The sequence below is a fragment of the Lepisma saccharinum genome, chromosome 3 (genome assembly GCF_977018435.1).
Source record: "Lepisma saccharinum chromosome 3, izLepSacc3.1, whole genome shotgun sequence".
Taxonomy (NCBI): Eukaryota; Metazoa; Arthropoda; class Insecta; order Zygentoma; family Lepismatidae; genus Lepisma; species Lepisma saccharinum.
In genome coordinates, this window is record NC_139231.1 from 123,296,204 (window position 1) to 123,318,489 (window position 22,286).

The 22,286-nt window shown below is 39.0% G+C and overlaps 1 protein-coding gene across 1 annotated transcript in view; it reads right to left on the minus strand.

Annotated features, from left to right (window-relative positions):
* Positions 1-22,286, minus strand: part of LOC145985663 (uncharacterized) — a 64,114-nt gene that overhangs the window by 870 nt on the left and 40,958 nt on the right. The window contains exons 11-15 of the mRNA XM_083119733.1: positions 20,673-20,799; positions 7,749-7,892; positions 5,442-5,928; positions 2,432-2,838; positions 630-821 (exon numbers count right to left, since the gene is read on the minus strand). Coding sequence (XP_082975859.1) covers positions 630-821; positions 2,432-2,838; positions 5,442-5,928; positions 7,749-7,892; positions 20,673-20,799 — 1,357 coding nt within the window. The remainder of the gene's footprint in view (positions 1-629; positions 822-2,431; positions 2,839-5,441; positions 5,929-7,748; positions 7,893-20,672; positions 20,800-22,286) is intronic.

The following is a 22,286-nucleotide window of genomic DNA, read 5'->3' on the forward strand; positions in this document are numbered from 1 at the left end:
ATGCAGCATTTATTTTTGTTCCTAAATCATTTGTTTGCTTACTGTAGAAACTGTATAAATTGCTGAACTTAATTAAAGAAGTTCCAGTTAATACATATTTCACAACAAGCTTACCAAACTCCACCATTCATTTTCGGAAACCCTGTGTAATCATAAATTCAATGGGAAGAGTTTATACAGTAGAACAGGATAGTTAGAAAATGTGCAGAGAAGAAAGTAACATTTTGTGTAGATCAACAAAGGAACTAATATGTGTTCTCCAAGGATGAAAATTCAACATGCAAAGAAGTGGAACAGTGAATAAACATGAAACATAATTATGTGAAGAAATGAATGTAAGTTTTATATTATTTCTAAGTTATATTCCTAGTTAACCAGTGACAATAATAATACTACAATTATTACTGTACTTAGATTCAGAAATGCCTGACATCTCCTGACATTCCCAGAAAGTAAAAGTTTAATTCTCACGCGTTCATATCTTCACCGTCCTCTGCTGGTAGCATGGCCCAATTAAGTCAAAATAACATTCCATGAAATGAAGCAACCAACCATAAGCTATTTTGGATATCCCATATGGAATATTGCACACGATCATATAATTTTATAGCATTGACCATGTTACTTACCAACCAAAGGCCCTAAAGTGAGCGTAATGATGCCGTTGATCACCATGTACAGCCCGTACGCGGCAGGGAAGTTCTCCAGACTGCAGTGCTCGGCGATCGTCAGGGATTGGTTAACAATCATGCCGCCTCTTAGAAATCCACAGACTCCAGACACAATGGCAATGGTTTGGAGGTCGTCGAAGAGGACGAGTACTGTAAACAGTGAAAATTTCACATGAGGATTAGTGCATGGAGTGTAACTAATTTAGCAAGGAATAAATACTGTACCTGTAATTATGATTGACTTCGTATTTCTGCCATTTTTTGGTACTGGCAAAGATGAGGATGAGTCACGATATGATTTTGAATTTAAAATTTTGGGTGCGTCAGCACTTGCACCCGTCACGTTATACGGGGTCCAGCCCCTTACCATAACAAATAACATAACTGTAACTTCGCAGAACTAAAATCTTAAAACATTCTGATTTAGGTTAAAAGCTGATGCTGTAAAGGGGCACTCAGCACACATAGCCTAAGGACAAAACACAGAATTATACTGGCCATAGGGCCAGTCGCCAGAGCCTCGTTAGTCTACAAAATGCAGTCCAGGGTGTACTATGTGGAAGTGAGGTTTACATTTAGGTGTACGTGGAAGGCCACCCCTCATGATATGATGGAATTGATGAAGGGACGCTCACAAACAACACCCGATGCCCGTGCCGGAACCTGGGACCGCTGTAATTATGGTACGTATGCACTGTTCATTTTTTATTTTGAATTTGGGAGGGAAGAATTCTAATTGGAATGAGTCATACATAGTTCCTTGTAGAAAGGAAGGACCCTCTTGAACTGGAACAAGTTCCATTTAGAAAGGAAGGATCAACTTGAACGGGAACAAATTCCTTTTAGAATGTAAGAACCCGCTCGAACTGGAGGAAATTCCATTTAGATAGGAATGAACTGCTTGAACTGGATGAAGTTCCATTTAGATAGTGAACTGAACACGTTCCTTTTAGAATGTAAGGACCCGTTCAAACTGGAGGAAGTTCCATTTAGAAAGGAATGAACTGCTTGAACTGAAAGAAGTTCCATTTAGATAGTAAACTGAACACGTTCTTTTTAGAATGGAAGGACTCGCTCGAACTGGAGGAATTTCCATTTAGATAGGAAGAATCAGCTTGAACTGGAACAAGTTCCTTTCAGAATGGAAGGACAAGTTTGAACTGGAACAAATTCTTTTAGACAAGAAAAATCTACTCGAACTGGAACAAGTTTCTTTTAGAGAAAAATGAGCCGCTTGAACTAGAACGAGTTCCTTTTAGAAAAGAAGGACCCACTTGAACTGGAACATACTCTTTGTAGAAAGGATGCAACTTGATTAAAATCTAGTTTCTTGAGGAATGAATGAACTTGAATTGGAAAATGTTCCAACCAAAGGCCCTAGAGGAAGCGTATTGATGCCGCCTGTGGAGCACAGCTGCTCATAACGGCAGGGGTGGGAGAAAGCTGGTGGGCTGATAGCAGCAGCCGCGTTTTTCACCCCATGCACCCATCTCTACTTTCATACGTTCATTGGTCGAACCCTCGAGTCACTACTTGTGCTGAGGACTTGTTTCCGTTCGCTTGCTCCACAGACTCCTGGGAAAGAGTACAGATGTGAGTTCATTTTAGTAAGGAATGACTTGAATTGGAAAGAGTTACTTTTAGAAATGTAGGAACCATTTGAATTCATATTAGAAAGGAAATAACTTTAGAACGAGATTAACCCTAAAAAGGTTTCCAAGTTCTGACATTGCGGTAAAAATTAGACCCTATGCGCTTACCAGATCTGGCTATGGCAGAAGTGAAGCAGCCCAGGAGATAGACAGTCCTCTTCCTCAGCTGCAACCGCTCAGCAGCCAGAGGAATAGCCAACCTGGAGAGGACGTCCATTCCAGCCGTTAAGGACATGCACAGGGCCATGTCTCCCCTGGAGAATCCGATGGAAGACAGAAAGAATGGATAAATTGCGAAGAAGTTTGTGTCCGAGAGGAACGAGAAGGAGATCCCTAATGCGATGTTCACATAAGAAGGGTCCTTCAGGAACTGCAGGCCGAAGAAGTCCACAATCTTCTCCCAGAAGGTCCATCGACACCTTTGCTTGTGGGCCATTTCTGCCACTTGCTTCAGGTGTTCTGCGAGCGCGTTGTCGAACATCAACACACCACTGCTAAAATTCACGGATGATTGCCTGAAGAAAAGAAACAAATATACATTAATACTTAGGCCCGGATAGTCATGCATTTTGCATATCGCATGTGCAAATGCATACTTAATTTTTTTTTGTTGATAAATGCACGAATCATACAGGGTGATCCGTTTGAGACGTCAGAAAAGTAAACCGTTAATGTACAAGAGGTTAATGTACGTATCGCTGTGCAGTTCATTAAAATATAAGCAGAAAGGTTGTAAGTTTCGAGTGAGTGGTTTACAGGCTTCAGCCGCATGGTGGCGATAGTGTGCATGTAACACTCGAAATTCCGCACACCAAAAGACGCATTGCGCGCGCTGTTGCGACGTGACCACCATCTTTGTCTACCACGCTAGCGCCTCCACGCGGTTGATATCTGTAAGCTTCCACTCACACGAAACTTACATCCTTTCTGCTTATATTACATCAACTGCTCAGAAATACGTGCAGTAACCTCTTGTATATAACTGTTTAATTTTCTGACATCTCAAACGGATCACCCTATATATAAACTTTTGCATATTTTAGAACCAGCAACCACTACTAAAGTTGTATTTTACGTCTGTGCGTTGGGCGTATTGTCTTCTTAATAAAATAACTTCCTATTTCCTTCCGTCACTGCTGTTAATTCTCCACTTTCTTTCATAAAACAAGGAGATAAGACTTCTTTCGTCGTCTTCGCGGAACGAGAAACGACAATGGACAGTCCATAGATCATCATGAACTTGACGTGCCAGATACTGTTGCCTCAAAATATTGTCCGATTGTATCTTGTGAAGTAGAACAACTTTTGTTTTATGAGTTTAAAAATATTCTTCAAGATTGAAAATTTGAGATATCATGTTGTAATTAATTGAAATCATGATCTGTAAGAAGTGTAATTTTCTTTCATTTATAAAACAGCAGTGTAAAGTAAACAAAGAATTCAGAACTGCAACTTTTGTATTTATTACATGCTAAATCGTACGAGATGAAAGAGGATCAAATATATATTTACATGTAGGCTTTTTGTGACAACTGAAAGAAAACATTTAATAAATATAAGGCATTTTTCTCAAGTTTACATTTGCATGCACTATTAGCTATTTTAAGTGCATAACTATGCGAGCGCGTCTTATAACCAAGTACTTTCTTCTTCATTTGGGCACTGCAAAATTATTTTCACCCCCGACTCTATAGCTACTACGGACATCCCATAAGCTTCCATGAAATTACTTAGGACCCACAAATGTCAAATGAAAAAAGATCCGTTTGTTTTTCTGCTATTCGCTTGAGCAATTCGCCTCCACTCGCGAGGAAGCGCTCGCGTGCGAGTTTCCCACGTATAATATACGTACATTTCAGAGAATCCATTAGGTGTAATCACATTACAACTGGCCGGGTAATGATTCAAGGACAGAATTGCACGAGGCGCTTTTACGAGTTGTAGGCTAATTACAATTTCTATCGTAAAATGGTGTAGTGGCAATGTAGTTATTCTTAACCTTCTTCTTCCAAAATAGTTCACAATAGTAAGATACCCAATAAGGCTTTAATGTACTTCATGCTTACATGTACCTGTCTGAGTTCTAAACAAACTCTGGTTTCTATTGAATTCATTAGATTGTATTACAAACTGTGCGTTTTAACTCAAAATGCCTTTCGCGTTGCCCTTGTGTACCGGGTGGCCAGAATTAAAGTTACCCAACTCAGAGCCCTCTGTAGCCTGTTTGAGGCATTGTAGAACTCTGAAATTTGGTGAATCCACTATGCAGACCATGGGGAAGAGGTTGGCGATAAAAAAGTTCAATTTTCCGCCACCAGGTTGAAATGTGGCGCTGTACTTCCATGATGGGTTGTACAAATAATCACGTTAAGTGATTTAGCTGAGTTATTAATTACAAAGACATTTGTTAGTGGCTGGAAGTTGAGAGAAAATAATATCTCGTTTATTGCAAGATTGCAAGGTAAAGGCAAATCCATAACCAATTGGAGCAGTTTACGTCATTATTACAGCGAGCTACGACGCCTGCGGCCCCGGGTTAGAATCCCAGCCTGGACATGGGTGTTCTTTGTGAGTGTCCCTTCATCAATTTCATCATATCATATCTCATCCTCATCTTGGCGAATAGCCAAAAGTGGCAGAAAGGCGATGTAAAATAAACCAAATCAATCAATCCATAATCATAAATGATAAACGAAATGCTAAGTGAAATGCTTTCGCTTAATTTCAGTCTAACTGATTTCCTGGAACTTAGGAATACGCTGCGATTACATGATGCACTATTCCTATAAACTACAGATTGAGATGATAACTCCATACATAGACTAGTACCTTCAGGGCTCCTGCCGGCCGCCGCGGCGGAGTGCTTAGCACATCGCGCTACGACGCTAGGGGTCCGGGTTCAAATCCCGGCCTGGGCGTGGATGTTTTTGAGTTTCCATTCATCAGTATCATCATGTCATCACTCATCTCCATCTTCGCAAATTATTCAAACGTGTCACAAAAAGCGAAGTAAAATAAATCAAATCAAAACCTTTAGGGCTCCGCTACTAAGAATACGAAAGTATTAGTACCCCAAAAAGAGTTGTAAGTACGCCACTGTCTACAATTAATATTTTACCTGTGGTAAGACAAGCGACTGTGAGACAAGTTTCTTTTCATTTCCTCTTGATCAAGGAGACGGTGCGACACCATCTCCTCGTCTTCTTTCTCGCCGTTTCTCGCGACCTCCTCTATGATGGACTCCATCTTCTTCAGTTCTATGACGTGCATCGGTCCAGTATGCTGGATGCTGCCTTCTCCATTTTGTCTGCTGGATCTCCTGGAGAAGATGCTATCCTCAGTCTCCTGTTTCTTCGGCGTGGCGTGCCACTCGATGGGCTGGTACAGGGCGGCTCCCACCACGGAGTTCAAGCTGATTCCCGCGAGAACCAGGATCGTACCCCTGAACCCGTAATAGTCCAGAAGGTTCTTCACGAGTATCGGTGCGAGGATGAACCCTACGCCAATCACAGCCTGCGACAAGCCCATGGCCACGCCTCTTCGTTTGAGGAAATAGGAATTGAACGCTGTAAAGGATGCAGACACTATCAAGCCCAGTCCGATACCTGGAAGAGAAAAGAAAGTGATATTTTTCTCGAAATAAAAGAAAAAACAGGGAGGCGGGGGGGAGACTCCCATGAGGAATCCCGCCTCTTGGACAGGACAAGGGCCTTGTGCTTGTCACATACTTTTAGTTCATCCCTCATCTTCATTGCCGCAGTTACCTAGGGAGGTGAGAAAGGGACTTAATACAGGGTGATTAAAAAGTAAAGGTGATTTATTCTTGCCTGAACTGATACATCGCAAATGTCATGACCTGAATTGACAGAAAAATTCCCCAGCTTTACATGCGTACAAATATTTGATGTGAGCCCTGTTCGTCCAGTGACGGTACTTCAGTACTGGTCAGATGTAGGTCTAGTATACCGTCAGATATGAATTCCCAGTGGATTGGAACTGTTTCACCAAACATGTAATGCAGTTCCAATGCCGAATATGCTGTGAAAGTGTCCACGACACCCATTGTTAGAATCCCATCATTCAAAATGACCTACTTCGATGTCACCACGTGCACACACAGCACCACTAACACAACTAGCATCCGGTCTCCGTGGCGGAGTGGTTAGCATAGCGCGCTAGGATTCCACTCGTGGCTTAGGCATGAGTGTTCTTTGTGAGTGTCCCTTCATCCTCTCATCATATCATCACTCATCCTCATCTTTGCAACATAAAATAAACCAATGTAACAATCAATCATCAAACTATGACGCCAGAAGTCCCTGGTTCGAATCCCGGCCTGGGTATGGGTGTTCTTTGTGAGTGTCCCTTCATTCTTTCATCATATCATCAGTCATCCTCATCTTTGAGTTAGCCAGAAGTGGCAGAAAAGAGAAGTAAAATAAACGACATGAATAACACAACTAGCAGCCATTACCTACGCAAGCACACAAGGACAAGAGTCGAGTCGATTACCGTTTTTTTTCCATGCTGCTATAGGCCTTTTTTTTGTACCATCCTTTCTGAAGGATGTATAACCGAAGAAGAAGAATAGTGTTTGTAATTAATAGGTCTCGGAAGTTGAGGAAAAATCCTTTTCTTTCCTAGTGTCCGAAGACGAGGCCCAACATAATATATGTTAATTTTGGGTCATTGTAGGCCAGAAAAAGGTGGGTTTTATTTGTCCTTTTTTGCCTTTTTCGGCGTTTTTTGGCTTATTGGTCCTTTTTTAGCCTTTTTTAGGTCTTAACGGCTTTTTTTTGCAACTTCACCTTCTTTCGACTACACCTTCTTACTGCCCATTCTCAATTCGAATCATCATCAGTTCATCACCTCTTAAACATCCTTTCTGTAGTAACGAAAAAAAAAGAAATAAATAAATATATTTTTGGACGACTGAAGCAGGTACGATACAAGGTCCTTTAACCGTAACTTGTTTGGAAGGTCGCGCTGTAAGTGACAACTTTCTCTTGTTTTGAAGCTTTCAGTTTTTCGCACTGTGTTTTCCATACCACCAGAATATTGTATTTTTTTATTAATTAAATATGTAATTAAAACTGAAGTTATTAATTAATTTGGATCACATTTATACGTCCTCCATTAGGTCCTTTTTTATATTTTTAAGTCTTTTTATAGGTCTTTGTTTGACTATTTTAAGGTCTTCAACTTCCAAGCCTTAGTAATTAACTATTTACAATGCGGAAGTTAAAAATTAGACCAATTCTCCAACAGATGAATCCAATGCTATCACAACACTACAACTACCCCCTTCTACTCTGAATATTACTTTCAAACATAAACCCATACAATCGTTGTTCACTTTTCCAAACAATGTTAACCTTCAGTGCCAATATGCCATCGACGAAGCAATCAATAAAAGAACACCCACCTGCCAACACACTGTATGAGGCCAGTATGTGTAGCATGCTCTGCGCAAAGAACGTCAGTGTTATTCCTGTAGAAAAGAGTAAGCCACCGATGATGGCAACTTTCCTGTAAGACAGGCTCCGAAGTAAATAATTCGTTGCTAAACCTGAAATGAAAAAAAATATGAAAAAGTAGTGCCAAAAAAATGTAAGGGTCAATAACCGATAATATATATATACATAAAATTTATTAACCTTATTAATATGAAAACTAATGGACTCCAAAAGATGTTTGTAAGATAAAGTTTGTACCACTTAGGTATATACTTATACTGGAACTCTCGACCCCCCCCCCCTACCCCGCTAGTTATTATTCATTACAGACGCTTGTGTCTCCCTCATTCAGTCCCACGCTGTCTATCAGTCTGGAAAACCTGAAAATCCTGAGGGAAATTTACTATGTTTCTGGAAAAAATCAACATTTTTGTATTGGTGAACTAAAATTACAAACAAGACATTTTAAAATTGTTAGTGATTAACAATACTTCAGTTCGGTATGCTGATTATTAGCAATAGTTAAAAGTAGAAATTGCATATTAAATACTCTAAGGAAAGGGGGCATGCTTGGAACTATTTGCAAGTAGAAAATCTGCTACAGTAAGTGGTTATTGGCATTTACCACTGAATTGCTGGATTGTGTGTGGTTGATATTAGAATTAATATATATTATACTAAATTTCACTATAATTATGTACTATTGATGCTGTAATTCTTATGATTTTTTAATAAAAAAAGAGTTCTTTGTTTACCATTAGTCAATACATGGCAAGTAATACATAAAGTTTCACCCCTGATATTCAACAGTCAGTTTCTATTCAGTTTCCACTCTTGTTATTATTTTTAACATCGGAAGTGAATGTTCTAAAAACTTGGTTTAGTGGGATTCTAAGTCTGGTATTTAGCTAAAATGTAGTGACCTTCTTACAGACGTGTTTATATACATGACCAGGAATTTTCGGCCTGTGTATAGGACCGGTGGCAACCCACCATCGTGAGGAAATTGGGGAGCTTCGAATGAGTAAGCGTAATCCGGTCGCGGAGACCTACTATAACGGCTGGGGATACGTCGAGCTGACCACCCGACTATTCCAATACTGGTTGAAGTTCACCACGCTTGGAGGTGATGAATGAAAGCGTGGGAGGGAGACCGGCAGTCGGTAGGTAAGCCAAGGCTGTGGATTATTTATTATATACATGAATCACTTGGACTGGAAAAAGCTGGAAAAATCATGGAATTTTGCTTTTATAAAATTGTAGACACCCTGAGTCCAGATCTACATGTTTACTGAAATGCACATGGAGAGTTTCATTATCTGAATCCATCTATTTTTATCCGATTTCGCCCACCTTTGCCAGCTTGCTCCTAGCAAACACTCTCTGCTAGTGAGTTAATGGAGAATGCAGCCAGAGAAACAACTGGGCGCATTAGTAGGACGCGGAAATGATCATCCAGTCGAGAAAAATAAAACTACCTCTGAATCGTAAATTACGATTATAGCAAACTAGCCACCCACCCACTCTTTCACTTGCGTTGTATTCGTTTTTATAACTAGTTTGTTCATCACAATTAATACTGTTGTAATTTGTGGCAATTCTCTCACGAGATGGCCTTCAGTGCCAAAACTGCCGGGCCGAATTTTGCATTTTCTTGTGGGAAGTTCGAGCTAATTTGATGGTGTTTGTAATTATTATGCACACGGCCTGCATGATACACCTTTTAGTTCCTTTCAAAACTTGACTCCCACACCATCTGTGAGAAAACTCAGAAACTGAACGCACTATTCAGGAGGGACACCAGGGAAACTCATGCACACCTTCGTTTCCAAAGGAGCTTTGTATAAGAAGTATACACGCTGCCTGCAAGTTGTGTATCAACACATGGCCTGGAACCAGAAGCGGCGCCAGAATTAGCCATGTATGGGTGCTGGTGGGGCACGGAGTGAAATTTAGGGGGTGCGATGTTGAAAATAAAGGAAAAATTAAACATGCATTTATGCTTTAGCCACTACATCAAATACCAATCAACTCTTAGTAGACTTCTATTAAAATATGGCAAAGACTTATTCATTTCTGTTTGCTTGCTTTGACCAACGTGGCTTCAGATTAGTGTCAATAGCTTGCCTGTAGTAGACAATATTAGTGGTCTCTGTACAATACTTAATATTATACGCTCATGACGACATGGTGTTTATAAGTCACAACACAGAAAAAACTAATTTGGTTGAATTAACAAAACGCGTTTGGTAACTGTAAACGAAGAAAATAGTACCATTTACTTCAGTTGGTAATTTTGAACAAATTCTTTTCTAACTAAAAGCACATGTGCACAAGCACAATTACTGAAGAGCATTTGAGTCACCCCATGCCAAATCAACAAAGATATGTACATTTTCCAACCTGACCATCTCCGATTTTTATGAAATTTGGGGAGTTGAAACTATGCATAGAACTTAGTATCTATGAAAATTTTTAGTTTCGTGCCTCTTGTAATTGTTAAATTATTCAAGGTAAAATAGCATAAATTACCCTTTTTGAGCCAGCTTAGCTATACTAAATGTGCTGTAACTCTGCCTCTATGTCGCCTAGGAAGCTCAAATAAAGCTTATTGTACAGGGAATTGAACAAGCTTTCCGGTGATATATAACAAGTCTATCTTTGGATAAAAATATAATTTTGTCACATGACCTTGACCTTTGACCTTGAATATCTCAAAACATGTCATCACCAAAAATCGTGAAAAAATATATTTGGTCCCTCATGCCATACTCTAAAACATATCAAAAATCATTTTGGGACTGCAATGGGATCAGAAGATACAAAATAATATGTGTAACTATGTGACTAAAAGCCTCATTTCATGAACTATGATGAGTCAAAAGTCCCTTAACACCCCCTACAAAATGTAAAGGAGTTATCCTGGTCATGAAAGAAATAGGTTAGGCACAGGGAGATCCCTAGCTGTGTGTGTCAAGCGCAGGTCCGGCATATTGTTGACCGCCATATTGAATTCAACGTAAACATTTCAAAGGAAAGGGGGGGGGGGTGATCTGATATATCAAATCAGGCTAGAATTTCACAAGAAATGAAGCGGCGAAGGTTTTTCCAACGCATCTTTAACCAGCAAGAAGTTATACGCATATCTTTCACTTGCGATATATGCACATTATAATGTCAAAGTTCCTGTGAGCACACTCGTTGACGTCTCTCACATTCACTTGGAACATTTGGCAATGCAGCAGGTGCAAAATCATCGCAAGCAGCAACTATGCCTTCTCTCAGATGGTCAATATCACGGACTTCTCTTCAAATGTTTCTGAAGGTAAAAGTCCTCCTAAGATGTTAGATCTGGGAAATGTGCAGGTCTTTTAATAGATCCCTGTCTGCCCATCAATCTACCTAGAAATTTACCATGAAGAAATTGCCACAATGTCCACATAGCGTGGTCACACTCTGTCCTGTTTTAAAACTGTGGAAAAGTGCCATATCCCGTAAGCAAGGATGAAGGATGAAAAACCTGTTCACTTAACAAATCCAAGAAGTCCTCACAATTTAAGGTTCCGTTGTTAAATATGAACCAACCATTCCCATTCTCCATACACTATACCACATCATTAGCTTACCAGCAACAACCATTCGGCTGGGATCTGTCTACTGTAGATTATCAAATCACAGGTACTGTATTGCATATTCTTTTTATTAACTTCACCGTGAACATAAAAATTAACCTCGTCACTGAAAAATTTTTCATTCCAAAGGAATTGTTTTGAGATACTTTTCCCAATATTCTTCACTATTCAACTATTTGGTGAATGTCACTGATTAAAATCATATACAATGGTGCGTATACTTCTTTCTCTCCCGAGATGTCGGCATGATCTCGATGAGCTCCTAACACGTTAGGAGCATTCTAATGCTTTGTTTTTAACACCTCGAGAAGAAGAAAATGGTTACAAGCATGCAGTAATAACTTCTTGTTAGTTAAATATATGTTGGAAAACCTTCGTCAATTCATTTCTCGTGAAATCCTAGCCTGATTTGATATAACAGATCACCCCCCTTTCCTTTGAAATGTTTACGTTGAATTCAATATGGCGGTCAACAATATGCCGGACCTGCGCTTGACACACACAGCTAGGGATCTCCCTGTGCCTAACCTATTTCTTTCATGACATTTTGTAGGGGGTGTTAAGGGACTTTTGACTCGTCATAGTTGAACGGGTTAAAGTTACAGTGGTGTAACTAACTTTTTTTTTTTTTAAAAAAAAATACTTAGATACAGAAACCAGATCTATATAAGTCAATCTGTTAACAGAAAACGTGAAGTAAATCAGAGATTCATTCAACTGTTAACAGATGACAGTTTAAGGTCTCGTGATAAAGGAAACAGCTGTTGTGTTGATCATCGAAGTGCTGTGAGTCAAACTGTTTTTTTTTCTTTTTAAGAAAGTGACTTACACCACTGTAACTGTAACCCGTCCATTCATGTAATGAGGCTTTTATCAGTCACATAGTTACACATATTATTTTGTATCTTCTGATCCCATTGCAGTCCCAGAATGATTTTTGATATGTCTTAGAGTATGGCATGAGGGACCAAATATATTTTTTTCACGATTTTTGGTGATGACATGTTTTGAGATATTCAAGGTCAAAGATCAAGGTCATGTGACAAAATCATATTTTTATCCAAAGGTAGGCTTGTTAAATATCACTGGAAAGCTTGTTCAATTTCCTGTACAATAAGCTTTATTTGAGATTCCTAGGCGAAATAGAGGCGGAGTTACAGCACATTTAGTATAGCTAAGCTGGCTCAAAAAGGGCAATTTATGCTAACTTTGACCTTGAATAATTTAACAATTACAAGACGCACGAGACTAAAAAATTTCATAGTTACTAAGTTCCATGCATAGTTTCAACTCCCCAAATTTCATGAAAATCGGAGATGATCAGGTTGAGGGCTGTGTTGATTTCATATGGAATGACTTATTTAGTACTTAAATCATTTGTTTTTCGGCTGTTTAAACAAGTGGTTGGTTGCCAGAAACAATTGTTTTAGTTATTCCAATTTTTTTGTTACCTCTGTGAAGAGTTAAGAGTATTTCCGGTTAAAATAGGTTTTGATAAAGGGGTGCGGAAGAAAATCATCGGGTGCGCAAGCACCCCTTCGCACCCCCATAGGGTCACCCTTGCCTGGGACAAGAGACTGCCTGTGTAAAAATTTTATACATATGGCAATTAAAGTGTAGTCTCTATCATTATTGATGTCTTCGAAAACGAAGTCAAAGATGTGCTACACTGACACAACTCGCACAGAACACCATAGGTCCTCGATTGACACTGTGTGAAGAATGAATTTACATCCTCATAGTTGTCTCATCGGTTGTCATGTGACATCAACACGATCTCCTCGTTCCAGTTGTCAAAATGCTGAGCTGTGAGTGACGTTTGAGACCTGTGCGTCACTTTGCCATTGGATAGATCCGGCCAGAGGCTTATATTCGGGGCTACCTAGGCTATCTGCGAAGCCCAGACTCAGTGACCAAAATACAGAAAAAAATATCAGAAAATGTGCATAAAATTGTTCATTTCAATATGAAGATGAACCTGATTTCTTAGGAGTTGGAAACATTGTCCGCTTTCTTTGAATTCGCGAGGCGGCTGGCCCAGCGCCGGCGGGCAACTCCACGGGGGTGACGGGCAAGCGTGACAGGGCTACCACAAAGATCACCCGATCAATGTTGTAAACCAATTTTTCCCAGCATGTAATTTCCCCAGGATCGGTTAATTGTGGAGCCAAACTGTTACAGGAGAGGGAACAGAGTTGCATATGGGGCGGGGGAAAAACCACTCTGAACTTCCTCAACAGTCTGGGTCAATGTTGCAAACTAATTTTTCCCAGCATGTAATTTTCCCAGGAACGGGAAATTTTGAAGCCAAATTATCGCAGGCAAGGGGAAAGTGTGGCATATGACAGGGACAAGGACATCATTGAAAGCTTGCGGAGGAGTTGAAAAGGAGGTCGTTGACCTTCAAACAACAGTGGGGAGTGGAAAATTGCTTTCTGACCGTGAATGGTTTAAGAGTGCATCTAAAATTACCGAACTGACAAGGACCAGTTCTAGTACAGATTGCGTTGAGTGGCCTTGGTGCGTGGAATTTATTTAGAGGCAGCGTGTGAATACAGTAGTGAGTGGATATGTGCTGTGTTGTGTAGTGAAATGAAGTAAGGTCATAATTGACAAGCTGTCTATTCGGCTTACGAATGGCGATAAGCTCCAAATCGTTGTGGATTTTTCTTGTATGTCCACTTGATGAACAGATAAGCTAATGGGGATCGGACCTACAGTTAAGGTGGTATCTAAACCACCATGTATCGAAACCAGGATCACTTAGTTTCAAGTCACCGACGTTAGCACTGCGCCAACAAGGAGTACTCGAACTTAAAATCTTGAAAATAGCTAAGTTGAAATTTTATATTTATTCTCGTATATAGGCCTCTTATTTATGCAAATAAGAATGAAATTCTTGAAATCATTTCCTTACTGACAGTGTACATTTCCATGTTTTATTTATGAGGTATATATTTTTAATCACAGAGTCACATCACTTTAACCCGGCACCCCAAATGAGTTAGAAAAAACAAAAACACCCCACCAGCAAATTTTTGTCCATTCGAATACTATGATATGGGGCGATAATCGAAATCGATAATCGAAAACTAAAAAGATGTGTGATGTAAGCTTTTTTATCAGGCTAAAATGAGTAGCTCATATTTATGTAACATACGTTTAGTTCAATATCAGTATGTATCAGAAGTTACTTTTCATAATGATAATTATGGAGCATTAGTTTAGTACGGTATCAGTTGACGTAATAAATTAGCATTCATGACAATAACAGGGATGTTCATTACTCTGTTTATATAGATCTTTGCAAAACATAATCATATCGAGATGTACAACACACATGTCGCTATCTGTTGAGTACTTTTGTTTATAGAAGTATTTTCATATTTTTTGGTCCAGGTATTTGGCTTATTAATGAAAATAAATAAACTTTAGCACACCTCCCTCCACCCTTAGGGCCTGTATTTACCAAAATCCTTTTCTTAGTGGGTGATTGCGTCATAAGAGGAAAGGAAGACACCCCTAAGATTTCAGGTATCTAAGTCCAGGTGAGTGCTTACGTCATAAGAGAAAGACACCCAAAGTGTCTAGGTCCAGATAGGTTTAGTTGAACAAGGAGTTTAACCCCCTTCCCTTAAGACTTGTATTTACCAAAATTCCCTCCTTATGGCTGCTTACGTCATATGTTTCAGGTTTCTAAATCCAGGTGTTTTACATGTAAACGTATCATATTTAGAGAAGTTTAACATCCCTTTCCCCTTAGGGGTTGAATTTAGGAAGAAATCATCTTAGTGGGTGCTTACGTAATAAAAGGAAAGCAACCCTAAGCTTTCAAGTTTGTAGATCCATGGTCTTTGTCTATCTGCTGATGTCTTAGGTAATGAGGGAATTTTAAGTTGCCCCTTGGGAAGTCTAGATTTAGAAGCTTATATCTTCAGTGAATGTATTAGACGAATTGAAAACGGCCAAAAAACGGAATTCCAAAGAGACATTATCCATAGCATCAATATAGATAATATAGATAGTGCTTATTCTAAAAATCGGAATTCCAAAGAGACATTATCCATAGCATCAATAGAGATAATATAGATACTGCTTATTCTTCTTTGCCTTGTGTCATTCTAATACATAGGGAGACAAATTTATGGTAAATAAAAACTGAGGAGATCGGTAAATAAAATGTTAGATCAGCGGTATATACCAGCGGTGGAAAAAAAAATTGGCACACACTTTCATTATGAGAGGAAAAAACATACAAACTAGCTATAAATTGATAAACTACTTCATTTTTATATACTGCACACATACACTTAGCTGTCCAAACAAAAATAAAACATCAACACAAAATCACTTCATTTCTAAATTGCATATCTCAAGTGATTTATTCATTGTATGTATTTAAAGGATATCCTTGCTGTCCAACAAATAAAATAATCAGTACTGCACATACACAAACACATGTTGAAAAATCACATGATGATAAACAAAATTAATTCATGACTGAACACAAATGACACCATTCTTTCCCTTGATGTGCGGGAACAGACTAATCTTATCGCTGCTACAGCTAGCAAGTTCAATGAAACTGGAAGTTGAGTAGACATTAGGGGGAAGAAAGAAATGCAGCTTGACAGGGAGCGAAGTTTTCGAACTGAGGTTATGTGCATGGGAAATCCCAATTTGCAGCGTCTTCCTGATGTGATCGAAGATAAAACGTTCTTCAGCTGCAAGTGGTAGTAAACTTTAGGCAAACATTTCGTTATAAATCGACAGTTTGCGCGCACAATCTCGATTGCCGGTTTTTGCGTGTTTTCTACTTAATTTGATGACATTTCACGGTTATTTCGCGAAAAAGTGTTCATTTCGTGGAAAAGCACACATTTCGCCTTACTTCGAGAATAAAACTCATGTATATTTCATCATTGCGGGTGTAGTTACGTGCAGAATGTTCAAAATTGCATCTTTTTTTCACATTTCGCGATTTCGCGCATCGCGAAAATTCAATGTCCCTACTAATACATCAGGATTTCATATCGCGTGGTATTTTATTAATAGTTTTTTTTTTTTCAAACCTTTCCATAACGAGTAAGACTGGTTGTAGTTCAGGGACACTCGAAAAGGGTCACTTTGAAGTCATGCATTTCAATCCTGCTCTAGACAGAGATGGATGCAATGCAATGTACATAGATGTGTTTTTGTTATAACTAGACGTCGGATTTTTAGGTTCTAAAAAGTGTGCTTTTAGGTTCCTAAAATAGGCTCTTAAAATCCTAGAATAGGTTCGAAAAACCCTAAAATAGGTCCTAAAAATCCTAAAATAGGTCCTAAGAATCTTACGTTAGGCTTGAAGAATCCTGAAGTAAGTTCAAAAAAACTTAAAATAGTTCAAAATTCCTGAAAAATGCTGATTAGGTACAGTCACCGACAATGAAAATGGGCCACCTATATCCTGAAATACGCACTATCTTGCATAACGTTATGTGTGTTGCCTAACCCTATGGGGAAGGCAGAACTTACCATTGGAAATTTGCTATTAAAATCTACTCTTCGCCGTATAGTTAGGCAACAATCTTCTTTCATGTTATCCACAGTCAAACTCCGCAATTTTATCTGTGAGGATCATCTTATAAGCTGAAAATAATACTTCAACAAAAACATAGTCAGTGGTGCAAACTTCAATGCTGAAACGTTAGTTTGCAAGGCGTAAATGCCACAAAGCACCGAAGTGACGCGAAAGTGAGCAAGACCACACAGATCAGACTTCGTTTGAAAAATGACCATGGTCTTGCAGAAAGGGGAAATGGACAGAGAGTACGTTTCAAACACGTACGTCATTGAATTTTTTCGTGACAAAACAACCTTAAAAAAAAGGGCTGTGCATAAACCTAAAATAGGTTCTAACAAGCAAAATAGTTTTTTTATAGCCTGTGTTTTTTATAACACGGCAGCTTACAATGTGGCGACGAGAAGGTAAATCTGGATAATTACAAGTTTTTTGTACAAGTCTAGTAAAATGGCTTATGTAGTACCCTTCGATAAATACGATCCTCAAAACGGATCTGTTTCTGCATATTTAGAAATATTTATTAATTATTGTCGTATTCAGCACGTTGCTCCAGAGGAAAAAGTTTCTACATTGATTGCTGTAATTGGATCGCAACCATATGAAGTTCTTCGAGAATACCTCCGTATGTCAACAAACCATAAACAAAAGCCTAACGATATTTTACACCTACTAAAAACTTCATCAGTTGTTGCGTTTTTTAACGAAACGCTGACATAACTTATTATTTATTAGATACCTGTAAAGGAAAAAAATAGGTTAAAAACCCAAAATCCGAGGTCTAGTTGTAAGTCCACTTTATGCACAGATAGACTAATCGGTTCTGGACTTACAGTTTAAAGTGGGATCCGAACCACTATGTGCCTACACCGGGTATCAAACCAGGGACCCTTTGATTACAAGTTGACGACATTACCACTACGCCATCGGGGGTCATAGATGCACTATTGTTGTACATGCTAGAAGCTAAGGACATCTAAATCATGCTACGTTATGCAACCAAGCAATGTTCAGAATGGATCGTGCAGTAGCATAAGAAAGCGAAATGTTTCTTACCAACACAATCTATGCAAGGAGAATGCTAGTACGTCGGTGTTGTTGTGCATTGACAATTGATGACATAGACAAGAAGGGGCTCACTGAGCACGTCCCTCCAGAAATGTCAAACTATTCAGGAATATTAATTAATTAGTTAATTAATTAATGTTGATCTTGCCAATAGCGTTTTCGTTATTTAGTGGAAGTTTAGCTTGGAAGCAACCAACAGTGAAAAACATTACAACAGGAGCTACCAACTAATGTGATCCACCGAAGTTTCGCAGGCCCGTAGGCATAATTGGTCTCCAGGGGGACTCGTTGGTTATCAGGGGCGGGGGGCTTATAAACCAAGATCATTTTTCTAAAGTTTAACATAATTAAATGAAGGTAAATTGTGTATGTCGGGGTCATTAAGTTAATGTAAAATATAAAATTTAAACATATTGAATAAACTAGTACTCGTATTTGTATATCTTCTAAAAAATCTCTTGAAGTGTTAATTTCCAGCCCCTTAATGCATACTCCATACTATTTTTGATGATGCACATATTTATATCAAACGAGAGGCTGCAGGGGCTGGAAGGGTAGAGATATAGAAACTCCCCCATGGAAGAACTTTCTAAAGTCTAGAGTAGGAATTCCCATACTTTTTCGTTTCAAGCGCTTTTATTATTTCAAAAAAGTGGAGGTTAGTTTCGGCCTTGGACGCTGTTATAGAATTGCGACCTCCGAAAACGTTTTGCAGGTATGTTTTAACTCAGCGTTTTCTGAATTCTCATCTGCTTTGTATAGGTTATGATACAGGGTGTCCCATGAACGGCGCAACTGGGAATTAAGAGTGACGTTACTTTGTAACCGAAACCTGTACATACATAAGTCATACACCAAATGTTAGCCCTGTCCAAGTAGATATTTTTAAACATAGAAACAACAAACGGGGTGCAGTGTTGTTTGTGCAGTGTTGCCAAATGTAAGTGAAAGTGTAAATTTATTTTTCCACAAAGTATGGAAAATTGCATGCCAAACATTCGTACGGAAATTTGGACGTCAATTTCCACCTTGGGTAGGTGGACTATTTCGCCATCTATAGTTCAGAGAAGAAAACCGATCGTTTTCGCGTATAGCTAATCCTGAAATGCCTCGTAAAGGCGTACCGGTCCAAATGGGTGTTTTAAAAAAATTATGAGGTACAGTGGCAACACTGTTGATGTTTGAAGGCAACAAAAGGTGTGTTTAGGGATGGTATATGACATGGAAATACTGGAAACAGGAAAAAAGAAAAATTTTCAATTTTCCAAATTTCCGTACGAATGTTTGACATGCAATTTTCCATACTTTGTGGAAAAATAAATTTACACTTTCACTTACATTTGGCAACACTGCACAAACAACACTGCACCCCGTTTGTTGTTTCTATGTTTAAAAATATCTACTTGGACAGGGCTAACATTTGGTGTATGACTTATGTATGTACAGGTTTCGGTTACAAAGTAACGTCACTCTTAATTCCCAGTTGCGGCGTTCGTGGGACACCCTGTATTAGCGGTACATAAAACAAATGTGGGCTTTTATAATGCCATGATTTGTTTGTGAAATATGTACCACAGAGAGCGAGAATAAATTGAAGAAGGAAAATAGCGTGATGGTCTAAATATGGGCTATGACATGAGGTCTAATGCTGAGATCACATTTTCAACAAATATTTGGATGTTTTTCTTAATTTCGATTTTTCCCATTCCGCGTGATTTTCAAAACAACAGATTATTCATAAATATGAATTTTATATTGTTTTAGCGATAAATGACTGTATTTTAAAAAAATTTAACTGCTTTTTGTAATATTGAAATACATCATTTTACCTTTTTTGAAATTGCTTTTTTTTTAAAAAAAAATTGAGATCTTCTATTACATTTAAGTACATATTTCATAGATATGCATTTTAAAGGCAGGTGCTTGATATATTAATTTTTCTCCTCCGAAAATTACAAAATAAAAAGGGGGGCACATATTTAGACCTTTTCCTCTACTCATCCCCATGGTCGAAATGAGCCAAGAGTGGCAGGAAAGCGACGCAAAATAACAAAAAAAAAAAAAAAATGCCAAATGCCAATTGACGTGGTTCACGAACTTGTACAGCACAACAAATGATTCTCGACCAAGTGCATACTAGTATAGAACAATGTACACTTGACAGTTTGCTTCTATTTATCTTTTTTCAATATTAACTCCCCCACTCCTTCATGTGTCAAAATAAGTTCAGAATAACCCTTGCATTCCGAGGTCTACTCTAGGATATAATCGAATATCTAGTACGCTATGTGTTGCACGATTGCATACCTGCAGGATACAAGTTGTCGTTTTCGAGGGTTCCTAGTGTCAAAACCAGACATCAGAAAATAAAACTTTACAAAGGAAAATGATTATCATTGATGTCCTATACACACTGTTTCTTTACTTATAGGGAGCCGATGAGCCAGTGTCGGAACCAAAGTGGGAGGAGGAGGGGCAGGGGGATAATTTGAGTATTTTTTCATTTAAAGAAATTGGATGTAGGATGATAAGAGAATCTCTAAAACAGGAGGATTCAAACCACGTTACGTTGTTCTTTCAGCCTTTAAACAACACATAGTCTGTCCACTCAGCCAAAAGAGCTACATTACCTGTAAAGTTGATGGCAGTTGTCAGTGTGTTTAAAACTAAGGCAGCTCCTGTAGTTTCTTGACCGAGGTTTTCCAGAATGTCTTCGAAGAGAAGCCCAAACGAGCCATATTGTCCTGTTGTGGTTACCTGAAAACAAAACCGAACGATTTTTTTTGTATACACAATGGAAGTGCATCAATTTAACAAAATACATATTCTTGCTTTTTGTTGTAGCTAGAAAAGATGGACTTCGAACATTGCTTACTTAGAAGCAAGAATGAACCAAAATACTAGTAAATGTTTTTAAAAATAATTTTAAAAGGCCTGTTTAGATATTTACTTCTTAATTAATCAAGCAACATTATATATACACTTGGAGAGAGTAGTGGCATCTGTTGAACAAAAATGGTTACAGGTTTCCCACCAATCCGTGATCAACGCCCCTTGCTCCTATTTATGAAACAAATCTACGTCAAATCTATAAGATACCCTCATGTAAGGCGCTGCGTCATATAAATTTATTTGGTGATGCAAACATATTTTCTTTATCTTTAGGTTAGTCGCGCTGATGGGGATGAGTAGATGATGAACGAAACGATGTAGGTATTCCTACACATATCTATAGCTCACCTGAAGTTCGAATAAAGGGCTTCTGGTTTTGTGGGAGGTCCTAAGTTTGATTTCCAAGAAGTGGATATTTTTATGAGAGATCACTCTTCCCTTGTTGATATTTAATATTAAGTGATAGCCCTACCCTCTCTGGTTGCGCCGCACCAAAACGCACGAAAGCGGGTTGTAGATTTTCCCTGCCAGAAACTTGTAGGTTTTTAGAGAATTATAACACCATTATGCCTCGTTTCCATGATATTAAAAACTCAATATGCTGACCAAGGCAGTAATTTATTTTATTATAGAAAAGGTAAAGTGCTCCCCTGTGCATAGCACCACGCCATGAAGGCGTATAGGGGGTGTGGGGGTAACGACCCACACTTTCTTGATCCGGTCGTGAGTGGGGATGATGTGATCGCTTCCATCGTTAGAAAAGTTCCCGGATTTGAACCGGCCGGGGATCGAACCCGGGACCTTTAGCATGGTAGTCAGACGCGTTACCGACTGAGCCACCGCGGCCCCGGTGTTTTATTATAGAACATAAACTAAACGTTAGAGACTATGTTTTTTATGTTCGCCCCTATATACGCTCCCATGTCATTTTGGGTGTCTTCGTGTACTACTTCCGGCAACCTTCGTAGAGGTAAATGCTGTATTTATCATTCCAAGCGTGTTTCATGAGCGATCCCTTTCAGCACGGCGTACTAGGGAACGACAGGCTTAAATGAGTCTAAAAGCACGGCCATGAAAATAGGCGTCTGGGCAGAATTGCGCTGGTGCCACATATGGGAAAAGCAATGTGAGGCCGGGACAAAAGTCGCTGGATTCTGCGCACTGTGTGGCAACGTCAACCGGGCTGCGCTGCCTATAAGTTCGAACGCCAGACCGTCCTCTCTCCGGGGCACTTTTGTGTCATCCCTGACCTTTCGAAAAATACTGTCAGTTTGTATCACATGGATTACAAATATCAACTCTAAAACCAGATCTTTCATTCTCTTAAACCTCCGAACACACGGGGTTGTCCT